Genomic DNA, 12,067 nt, shown 5'->3' with positions numbered 1-12,067 from the left:
TCTTTAGCCAGGAGGCATTAGTGGAAATAGGAGAAAAATACCAACTAATGGCTAACTGAAGGTTTCCACTGGACCGGGACAAGATGCTACATTCTATATCAGTGTTGGAGTTGATGGAGAGCTCTTGGACTTGACTCCTTGAATTCACTTTTAGCTTGCTATCTAAATTTAAAAAATGGAAACAGTTACTTTGCTACAAAACAGAAAGTTAAGGTAGTCGAGACATTAGAGGTCAAGTATGATACTGCATCCTCCCGCCATCATATGGGTGAACTCCCTCTACAGTAGCCCCGCTCACTGCTCATCCAGCTTGAACAACATCACTAGCTGACAAGGCAGCCCATTTCATCTTTGGACAGCTCTGCCACTCCAGAATGCTTTCTGATATCAAGTTAAATTTTATCTCTTCATGACTTCCATCCACTAGTCCTAGTGCCACCTGTGCTTGGTAGGGGTGGTGTGGTAGAGGGAATGTCACACAGACAACCCAGTATCTCTCTTCCACATGATACTGTTTCAGTATTTAAGCACAAGCATCTCTTTTGTCATATTTCATGTATCAGATTGGGAGAAAGTGGCCCTGTTAATGCTTGTTGTGTGTTTACTATGCAGAGTATTTCTGGATTCACAATTTTCAAACTCTAGTTGTATCTGCCTTCAAACAGGGGTAAACAAAAGGAAGTTGTACATGAGTGATTAAAACTGTGTGCATCTTTGCGGCCACTTAACTGTAGAAACATCGTATGGATGTGGAGTCAACTAATCTTTGACCCCAGCAGCTTTTCTGCTTTGTCAGAAAGATGAGTGACAATCCTTGTTCCCAAGTCTGCTTCTCATGTCTTGCTCACATCACCCACTCTACTTTTGTAACTGCTTATTGATGTTGCCAGTAGGTCTCTTTACTCTTCCTTCAGCAAACATTTATGAAGCACACACTATTATGTGCCAGACAATTCCAGGCCCTGTGGATATCTTCCCTCAGTGGCTCACACTCTAGAGGGAGACAAGTACAGGGACAGAGGCTTAGAGATGGTGCCAAGTGCCATTTGTAGACAGACAGCCACTCTACCACAGCACAGTGATATTTGCCCTGATCTCTGTCTTCCACATTTAGAATGTGGAGCTGAAATAAGTCTTGAGAAACCTTTCTCAAGTATGAAATTTTTGGTTGTTTTGTTTGAGATGGAGTCTTGCTCTGTCGCGCAGGCTTGAGTGCAGTGTCATGATCTTGGCTCACTGCAACCTCCACTTCCTGTGCAGAGTGATTCTCGTGCCTCAGCCTCCTGAGTAGCTGGGACTACAGGTGCACACCACCACGCCTGGCTAATTTGTGCATTTTCAGTAGAGACGGGGTTTCACTATGTTGGCCAGACTGGTCTCAAACTCCTGAAGTCAAGTGATCCGCCTGCCTTGGCCTCCCAAAGTGTGGGATTACAGGTGTGAGCCACCTCTGGCCTCAGTGTAAAATTTTTGTTCCTCATGTCACTCATGTTAAGTCAGAGGTATGTAGAAGTGCCTATCTGAGCACACAGCACGGTCTCCTAGCCCAAATACAGGAGCGAGGGGAGACTTCCTGGAGGAGATAATTCTGAGCTGAGTCTTAACGGTTTATAGGAATTATTCTGATGGAGAAGAGGTTAAGGATTTCTGCACAAAAGATGCAACTTGACCAAAGATTTTGAAAGTAAGAGGGAACATGGACCATTGAGGAGCTGCAAGTAATTCAGTGTGGCTGAAGCTCAAATTCACGATGGAAAGTTGAAGGAGATGATGCTGGAAAGACACAGATGTACCAGATGATAAAGGGCCTTGCATGTCACACTATGGGAGTTTAGATACAAGGTGAACATAAGAGTTGTGATGACTCAGGTTTTCAACTTGGGTCACTGATGGGGAGTGGGGACATAAGGGGCAATGTAGAAGGAAGAGCTTTGGATGATAATGGGGGGTTTATGTTTTGACATAAAAATGAGTGCAGACATGTCTTGGAGACAGCTGGATATATGAGTCTGGAGATCAGAAGAGAAATTGGTCAAGATAATGAATTTGGGAGTTGTGAACATACAGGTTGTATCCATAGGTAGGGATGAGTCCATTGCAGGAAAGCGTATAGAATGAAAATAGATCAAAGCTAAGAATAAAATCCAGAGAAACTATTTTCTTTAAAGAATAAATCAGTGGAGGAGAAAATCTTGTGTCATGGTGCCAAGGAAAAAGGAAGTTTCAAGAAGACAGATTGGGGCAGCAGTTGCAAATACCACAGAGAGGACAAATTAATTAAGCATGAATTCAAGAACAAGGGGATCATTACTATTACCAAAAATGTTGCACAGCGGCAGCGAGAATGACAGTGACCACGTTTGAGCATCATCTTGGTATGTCAGGTACTCGGCATGTTATATATGTTACCATATTTAAATTGCACATTAACAATTTACAGATCAGGTAACTAAGGCTTGAGCAGATTAAGTGGCTCATCCAAAGCTGTTCTGCTATCCAGTGATTGTCAGAACTAAATAATTCAATGTCTCTCCATCACTCTGTCCTAAGAGAATGCAGACTATGAGAGAGAAGATACATGACACAGCAGAACTTTGCCTAGGTGGTATCTCACTTTTAACTCCTGTGCTCTATTATCAGTTGATGAGATGGATTATATGTGATTGTAATAATAAATTTTCTGACTCTTATACATTAACACCTTACAAATAAGTAGGTGGATGTATTCCAGTGGAATTTACCTTATCCCTACCACCAGCAGAGACATTGCAAATGTTTACTAATTGGTAAGGCCTGGACAGTGACCAATCCAAAACGTATCTTCTCTCCTGGAGCCAGGTCCTCGAGGCCCCCTGCTGTGCCACGTGGTACCCTTTAGTTGCTGGATGGTGGGAACTTAGAGGAAAATGGGGAATGGATAGAGAGCAGCAGTTAGCCAGCATGGAAGGTGTTTCAATGTTTTAACAACCAGTGTGGCCAACCCGTGCATACTAACTCAGTGTTAACCTGGGTATCATTCATTATGTGGTGCTTACTTAGACAGAACAAATATGGGAGAAAGTATTTTATGTTTTATTGTTATAACTTACCCAGAATGGGAGGCTTGCTATTTATTTGTTTGTCTTTAAAGCAGGGATTAATTTCAAGTCACACTTACCTGGTAAAGTGACTGCTATTCTCAATGGGTGAGAGCTGGCAGAAGCCCTCGGAGGGTGGTTGTTGTATAGGGAATTTCTGTCATAAACTTCTACTTTACACTGATACACTCCTGTCTCTTCCTCAGTGGCATCATGGACTAGGAGTTGTGAACGAAATAAAGACTGTGAAACTTTCGTCTTCTTTTGGAACTGGGATAGGAAATTCCCCCATTCAATAGTGCCATTGTGGGTGATTCGAATAAGCTGGTGGAAGACGTGAGAGCTAGCTGGCCGGAACTGCCACGTCACAGTGAGTGGCACCTTGAGGTCAGAGTAACCAGTCCCCAAGACGCAGGACAGGTCAAAGGTGTTGGTTAACATCACTTGTGGCTGACGGCTCATCAGACTAACTTGTAAACTTGACTCTAGACAGAAAAATGAAACATAATTTCTAATATGTGTACCAGATTAAAATGCAGCACTTTCAAGTTTTTCTAGTTGCCACCTCTTTGAGTAGGACCACGCATTTTGTACATTTGGAGTTTCATATTTTATAGAGTAGAAGTTGATTCTTAGGACAGTCTGTCCTGAACTCTGACCTCAATTTTGCAAAGTTGATCCTCTTCTAAGACTGTTCCCAGCAGCCACAACAAATAGGCAGTGTTTCCCCAATCTGCTACTTAGACAGCTGCTGCTGAGTGGGTGGAGCACTCCCCACCCCAGATGTCTGGCCTCCTTCCCTTACCCCCATGCGTGGGTTCAGTATCAGAACCCTTTTTTTTGCACATGCTCCAATGGGCTCTGCAATCCCAGGGATGCAGCTCTCAAAAGCCAGAAGATAAGAGGCTCAGCTATACTCATCTGTAAGCTGATTCATAAGGTTTTGTTTTTAACTTTGAACAACAATTTACAAGCTGCACCCTAAAGATTATCTTTACAAAGATGAAGAAACTTTAAAGATTGATTGACAGTGAGGGTAGCCAGAGACTATGCTCTGTGTCCTAGGGTACACATACCATCACTGGGGGATGCAGGATAACACGCAATCCAATTCCACTGCAGAATGAATTGAGTGATATACAGGTGCAGAAAAGGACTTCCTCTGACACTTACCCAGAGACTTTACAGTAACCGAAATCTTCTGAGTCCAGCTCAGATCTCTGGCCTGGTTCCGAGACTTCTCAGATACTCTGCACTCATATGTGCCACTGTCTGTGATGGCAGTGAAGGTGATCTCCAGCTGGAAGGTGGCCCAGTCCACTTTCTCCAACCTTGTGTTGCCATGGTAACTGGATCCCCCATAGGAGGCACCCAGCTGTACAGTGCCGTCCTGCCCCATGCCAGCCACAAACTCGGGCTGTGTCTGGTCCTGTGGGATGTGCCACCAGCTCACAGACAGGGGACTTTCAGCTCCACCAGCCTTACAGAGAAGGGCGAGGGTCTCTCCTTCCCACACAACTTGCTGCTTATTCTTGATAGACACCACCACACTTCTTGCTGTGAGTTACAGATTATAGAAGAAAAATACTGTTTTAGGTAAATAAGAAATTTTCTAAAATACAGTGAAATCTCATTAATTAGGACTTGACTAGTTTGTGACAAGTCAAATCGGGCTGTTTCCTCTTGCACCAACCTCAGGCAAAAGATTTGCCAAACACTTAAACAGTGGAAACAAGATAGCAGAAAGAATATCGGAGGGATGTATTTACCCTTAAACTATTTATTTATTTCTAAAGACTGGGTCTTGCTGTGTGTGCAGGCTGGAACACAGCACTGTGATCTTAACTCACTGCAACCTCAAACTCCTTGGCTCAAGCGATCCTCCTGCCGCGTGCCTCAGTAGCTGGGACTAGAGGCACATGCCACCACGCTGGCTAATTTTTAAATTTTTTGCAGAGATAGGGTCTCTCTTTGTTACCTAGGCTGGTGTTGAACTTCTGGCCTCAAGCAATCCTCCTGTCAGCCTCCTAAAGGGCTGGGATTACAGGCATGAGCCACTGTGCCCAGCTTACTTAAGCCATTTATCACTTGCACGTATTTTTTATTAGTTTGTTAAATCAACTCTTCCTTAAGGATATCTAGTTGGCCAAACATCTGGTAATGTTTTAGTATATTAATTAGGGTAGATATAAGAGCCTGAAACTAATAAAGCTGTGTTTATTTAAATTTTTAGTTTTTTAGAATTCGGACCTTCACAGTTCAAAATGATCTTCCTCTTTCTTATCTTTCCCTAATCAAGCTAATTGGTTTAGTAAGTGGTTTGAATGAGGAAGAAACATTGTTAATTACATCTCTGTTCACAATATTACTATAAAAAACAATTACTTGGGGGGAAAATACATGTATATATACATATACATTATATATAGATACACATTGTTGTAAATAGAAAGGCTTCTTATGTCTAAACTACAGTGTAAAACCATAAATGTAAATTTGACTCTCAGATAGGAAATTCAAGTCATCATTCAACAAACACATTCATTCAAAAACATGAATTCTGCAAGGTCTTGTCCTGGTTGCTTTGTGAGCAATGTAGAGATACAGCAGGAGATTGTACATTCTGGGCAGCCCAGCACTAATTTAAGGCCACAGCTCCTGGAGTCAGAATTGCCCTGGGCAACATATTTGACCTCTCTGAGCCTCAGTTTTCTTTTCTGTAAAAATGAAGATAATAATAGTGCTCACCTTGCTGCATTGTTGAGAAGACTGAACAAATGGCACATGCAAAGAGCTTAGCCTGGATGGCTAGGGAAAGTACTTAGTAAAGGTTGGCTGCTAGCATTAGTGTTTAATGATAGGCTCTGGCAAAAGCAGAGGTAATTCAAAGCAAAAGAGGAAAATAAAGTAGAACTGGCATTAGAAATCTAAATAGGATCTAAATTTGCAAATTGTTCTTCCCTGCGGAGGAAGGAGTTCAGTCTTTGACTGTTTTATGCATACATATACATAAGTAACAAAGACAGAATGAAGGTTAATGTCCATAAATATGTTTTTAAAAAGAGCAAATCTGCTTTCAAATTTAATTTTTTTCAAGTTAAAAATAGACTCATAACTGAAGTTTAGAAATTGGAGGGGAAATTATTACTCATAATCTCACCACTTTAAGATAATGTGATTTAGTGATGATTAGTTTAGTTTAAACTAACATGATTTTTTTTTTTTAAATGATGTTTCCTTAGTTCATTGTGGCCATTACTGCCTTTTGGTAAGAAGTAATAAACTTACGAAATGTGTGTAAGTTACACATTCACAACGGTAATGGGTGATTAAAATATTCATAAATGATAAAATGTTGCTAATACTTCAAGTAACGTTTGACTTTCAAAACAGAATGCTAAACAGGATCCTTAATAAATTTGCTAATAACTTTTTCTGTGTCTACATAGTAAGCCCAGTGTAGACTCCAGCCTATACAAAGAACTATTTTTAGTTTTAGAAGATGACCCTATTGATAGGATTATCAGCTGTGTACCCTGAAGTTCCCCTTAAGGTGAAATTCCCACATACCAGGTTTACAAAAGCCTGCAGATATGTTCCAGAGAAGGCTGAGATGCATAAAGCAGAAACTTATCTCTGCATAAATATGTAAACCCCACCTATATTGTTTTTCCTTAATTCTAGAAAGTCAGACCAAAAGTTCAGTGTGAAAGCGAACACAACATACTTCCTGGCCTGCCACTCCAGGCCAAATCGGTGCATCTTCATTCCTAGTAAATGGCGTATTAGAGAACATGAAAGGAAAATTTATCTATCTTTGGAGATGTCTCCAATAAGCCAGTGCAACAAGGACATCTTTTTTTCAGCTCAGTTTTTGAACATTGAAAACATTAAAAAAATTTTGGGGCAATTAATCCTTCTGGACTTTGAATTTAAACCCAGCCTAGTGAATCCTTATATTAGTTGTAGATTTGTCTGTTTTTCTCCACACAAAAAGCAATGATTATTCAAACATGTTTAAGGTCGCCCAACCTTCATAAAGTAAAGGTAAACTGCGTGGTTTCCTCAGTTCTGTGCTTGCAGACACTCAGAACCATTTGGACCGGCGTCTCACCACATCACAGCAAAATGCAGAGGATGGAGTCTGCCCACTATCAATTCAATTACCTCTTCGTTTCTTACTGTGAGTCAGAATTATGACTAAGTACTATCTCCCACACCAGGTCAACATAGTAGGAGATTAACAGAAGGCAGTTGAAAAATGCCAGCAGAGTCTCAAGGTAGGATAACACGGGTGTTCATTCCCCAGGAAGGAGGACAAAGTGTAGCTTTTTACTCTTAACCTATTCATATCACACACACACACACACACACACACACACACACACAAAGGCAGAGGGCTTAGACTCTAAGCCAGCAAGAAGGAACTTAAAGACCATCTAGTTGTGTGCCATCATTTTACAGATGAGGGAGCTGAGACTTAGAGACGTAAAGTGGTGTGTTCATGGTCGCAGCCTAAGTAAATGACCCAGGAATAGGACTCGGGTCTCCAGCTAGTTTGGGTGCCTTCCTTCACTCCACTCCACTCCACCTCCAATGTGATCTGATTGAAACCTGCTCTTCATGAAGATCCCCATTGTATCCACAAAGGGGTCTTCTACTGACAAGGGGGCATCTGAAAGCAGCCCAATGCATGCCAGGTCTTGACTTCACATACCTGCTGGCTTCCTCAGGTGCACGTGGCTGTCTGGTGACTGCTTTCTCTGAAGCACCTGCCAGGAAGCTGTGTGTGTTCTCATGACCTCTGCTACCACACATCTGTAGGTGCCTTCATCCTCTGGGCCCAGAGAGAAGATCTTGAGAGAGAAAGCTTTGGGGCCTAACTTTGAGACCTGGAGCTCTCCTTGACTTGCTCTCTCTTTGTAGTCATTCTTCAGGCCCAGGACTCCACCAGCATCAATGTGAGCAATTTCAGTCCCATTGAAGAACCAAATGCCTTGAAGCTGTGGGTCACGGCCACTGCCTACAACCAGGCAAACCAGTTCTAAGGATTTCCCTTCAGCAAACAAGCTGTCAGCTGTAATGTTGACTTGAAAATCTTTCACTGGGAAACAAAAGCAAGGCAGGTACTTAGAGAGCCCACAGCCTCTGTCCTTTCAGTACAAGAGAGAGATGACACCCTCTGGAAGGATGCCACAGGGATCACATTTTATGTGCGAGTTCAGCTCTATACTGGTAGGTAAACCAAAAAAAAAAAAATCCTTAGAGTAAAAAACACTCATGACTCTTCCTTAAATCACCCAGAAAGGGCAGTACTTATGGTTTTCTGAATGCACTCTTAGTAAGCAAGATGTATGCACAAATGTATGATGCTTACAGTAATGTATGCTTTTTAAATTAAAAATTAAAATATTATATACTAAATTAAATATATATATTAAATTAAATATTTTATACTGAATTGCTGTAAATTGTGATTTCTTACTCTCTTTTTTGGCTAAGAATATCCAGCAGAATTTTCTGAAGTTAAAAAGCACATGTGATATTGCTCCATAGGACTCATGAGTGTAACTTGGATACTTGAGGCCAACAGGACAATTTTTAGTGGAATACAGTAACACTCTTTTTAATCAAGAAAAAAACTTTAATGATCCACCATTGGATCATTGCTTTTAGCAATGGGTATACAGTATATGTTTAGTAACCAATCCTGTTGGACAAAAGCCTATAGGGAGAGACCAAGAATCATAGACAAGGCCTTTATACTTGCTTTGACAAAAATGCCAAAAGATTATGAAAAGTGACAGCAGGCCGGGTGTGGTGGCTCATGCCTGAAATCCCAGCCCTTTGGGAGGCCGAGGCAGGAGGATTGCTTGAGCCCAGGAGTTCAGGGCCAGCCTGGGCAACATAGCAAGACCCTGTCCTTAAAAAATTTTTTTTAATTAAAAAAATGATAAAAAAGGAAAGTGACTGCATTCCAAGTTGGGAAAGGGGGCGGGTGGAAGGAAATCCTAGCACTGACGAAGACAAGGCTTCATGTTGGAAACTGGAGCTACTCTGAGGCCCAGCTGTCTGTGCTGAGTGGGCTTTGGAGAGAGACAGGCCTGCCTTTGAAGACCAGCCCCACTCTCACCAGCTGGGTGGCCTTACGCAGCGCATCTAGCATGTCTGAGGTTCAGAGTCCTCATTTTTAAAATGGAGACTCAACTACTTGCCTCATAGGGTGGTGGGTTACAACTAAATTAGATAATGTAGATAATGTGCGAACACAGAGACTGGTAAAAATGGTAACAAAACTACTTCCATGACTGGCTTGTGGAATCAATCTCACCACTGAGTAGACCTTATCCCACAAAGAATCTGTGGGCAGAGCCAAAACTGAATGTCCTCCCTCTTAGTTATGCTTCTCAGATGACAAAAATACAAAATCAAATCAAACTTTCTAGCCAATTTTTTTAGAGCCAACAAAGGATTAGAACAAAAATTAAAACATACCTCATAAATACCCACTACCTAATACTAGTGTATTAATGAATTTCGTAGGAAGATAATTACCTGCTGGCTGGATCCTCAGAGTGGTTTGATCGGTCTGCTTTTTAGTGATGAATATCCAGGTTTCATCTGGATCCTGAATCCATTCCATTGCTTCACAGAACAGCTGACCCTGATCTGAGGATTGGAGCCTCTCTATGGACAGCCTGAACGTAGTGGCCCCCAGTTTGTTGAGCCGTACGTCACTGGCTGCAAACCGGTCTGTATACAAGGGCCCAGGGACCAATATAAAATCTTTGGAGAGAGAAATAATCTTGGTGGCTTGGCTTCCTCCTCCATCCTGTGTTAGGTACCAGGTGACAGAGAGGTGTGTATGTTGGGCTGTGGCTTTTGATGCCTCACAGGTGAGGGCTAATGGCTCACCTTCCTCCTTACTGAGAGTCTGAGAACTCATGGTGGCAGAGAGGGTATCTGGAATAACTGGAAACAAAGGAGTGATAATAATGTGACTGGCCCAGTGCTTGTCCAGTGGGCCTCCTTAGGTGAAGATGGCGCCCCGAGCTACCATATGTAAAGCACACAGACTTTGAGTTGGTTTTCCACTTGCCATATGCCTTCCTATCCATATGCTTTCTCTGTTGCTAATGGGAACACTGGCATCTATGTATAGTCTACAGAACTTGGCAAAGTAAATGTCTCACCAATGTGTTGACCCTCACTTTGATTCATTAGCATAGGCTGTAACCAATTGAGCTACTCAGACACAAAGCATGTATTTAAAGGGATAAAGCACTGGGACAGAGAAATCTTAGATTCTGGTCCTACATCCGTCCCTACTACATGGACTTGGGCATGTCACTTCACCTCCCTGGGCCTTAACCTGCTCCTCTATAAGGCTCTGTAATAATGTAATAATGTCTGTTAAAATGTATCATTTAGAGCCCAAATGCAATCTTTACTAAAGTTTTGGTAACTGTCTTACTACCCTACCGTTCTTGTTTTCTTAAAATGAAATCACACAGCCTAAGCTTATATGAAAGCAACACTTAGATTTAATCAACCAGTGTGACCGAGCATCTACTCAGTGCTAGCCACTGAGTAGAAGCTGAGGATGTGATGAGAGAGAGGCATACAAACAGCCAGTTACCATATAACCGGATGCATGCTGATAGTAGTGGTATGAACAGACAATCTGAAAGAAACAAAAGTGGGAATTCTGCCCAAGCAGTCAAGATGAGTTCCACAGAAGAGGCAGTGTCTAAACTGGGTCCTGAAGTATATGTAGGAGTTTGTTAAGCTGAAAAGGGGGTGATAGATATTCCAGACAAAGGGACAAAGTGACAACTGCAAAGACTATGACCCTTTCCCAATATATAAATATGTTTGAGAATGGTAGTTTGAGAATAATCATTTCTAAGTTAATGACTTATCACCTATGGTACCAGCTCTCTTGTCAAATTACTCTTCTGCCTCCAAGCAGAGACAACACAGGGAGAACTCTCATAGCTTTGTTGAATGCTGTTGCTATTAGCAATCTATGGATAGCTGTGGACAAGGCCTTGGGAAAACCACACGCCATCTAAATATGGCAAAGATAATTGAGAAAAAGAAACATAATTTTAGAGAATATGAGATACCCCCTTGTGACATATCTCCAAAATATCCACAAGGGTATATGGGCTCTTTTCCCAAAGAACATGGAACAATATAAAGCCATGTCACATTGCAAGATATTGTGATGGTGGAGACTCTGGCTTCTCAGGGGCTGGCGAGCAAAAGTGGACAAGCAGCTTACCAATTAGATTAGTCTTTGCACTGTAGCTCCCATAGTATTTCTCATCAGTGTTCGGTGTGTGACACTCATACTCGCCAGCATCCTTCATCTGGAGCTTTGAGATGTGCAACAAGACTGAGTTGCCCTGGACCCTCTCCACGTAGATGTCTCCGCTTCGCACCCGCTGCGTATATACTGCGTAAGAGAAGGCAGCATCCTTGGTGCTAATGATCTGGACTTCCTGGGTCGGGTTTGTTGGCAGGTAAACAGACCACTGGAAATGCTGCTCAGAAGGTCCCTGGTGGCCAGTTACATTGCAGCCAATGCTGACTGGGTAACCTTCAGCTCTAAACAGTGGTCCTTTCTGAACTGTTACTTCTCTCTGGCCAATGCTGAGCTTAGCTTGCAAGTAGAAGAAAGAAAGGGGAATAAAAAGAGATTAGTGTTCCCGTTCCCAGTGTACCACATTATGTATTTCCTTGTATTACAATTCTGGTAAATGAGATCACAGGTTATTAGCTATAATCAACTCAAATGTTCAACATCTTCTTCAGGCTGAGCAGCAGTGGAATCGCTTGATGAGTTAATTGTTCTTTTATAACTTTAACTTCTATAGTACTCTTCAGTCTCTTAAAAAAAGTTTAGCTTCATCAATGTAACATGACCACTTCTATAAAACATCTGCTGATCGAAGTGTACTTATTTTAAAGCAAATAAATGTATG

General features: G+C 41.9%; 1 protein-coding gene across 1 annotated transcript; it reads right to left on the bottom strand.

Moving 5' to 3' along the window:
- Positions 1-6: 6 nt before the first annotated feature.
- On the bottom strand, positions 7-11,761 carry LOC115895915 (immunoglobulin superfamily member 2-like; the record flags this gene model as incomplete). Its single annotated transcript, XM_030926457.1, has 6 exons — positions 11,365-11,761; positions 9,633-10,049; positions 7,795-8,181; positions 4,251-4,634; positions 3,158-3,562; positions 7-162 (listed from the first exon to the last, which is right to left on the bottom strand). Coding segments are annotated over exons 1-6 (1,837 nt in total), but the record flags the coding sequence as incomplete, so codon positions are not given.
- Between the last annotated feature and the right edge of the window lie 306 nt (positions 11,762-12,067).

This window comes from Rhinopithecus roxellana, unplaced genomic scaffold (genome assembly GCF_007565055.1).
Source record: "Rhinopithecus roxellana isolate Shanxi Qingling unplaced genomic scaffold, ASM756505v1 contig3780, whole genome shotgun sequence".
Classification (NCBI taxonomy): domain Eukaryota; kingdom Metazoa; phylum Chordata; class Mammalia; order Primates; family Cercopithecidae; genus Rhinopithecus; species Rhinopithecus roxellana.
Note: the sequence above shows the minus strand (reverse complement) of the source record. Positions and strands in the feature narration are given on the sequence as shown.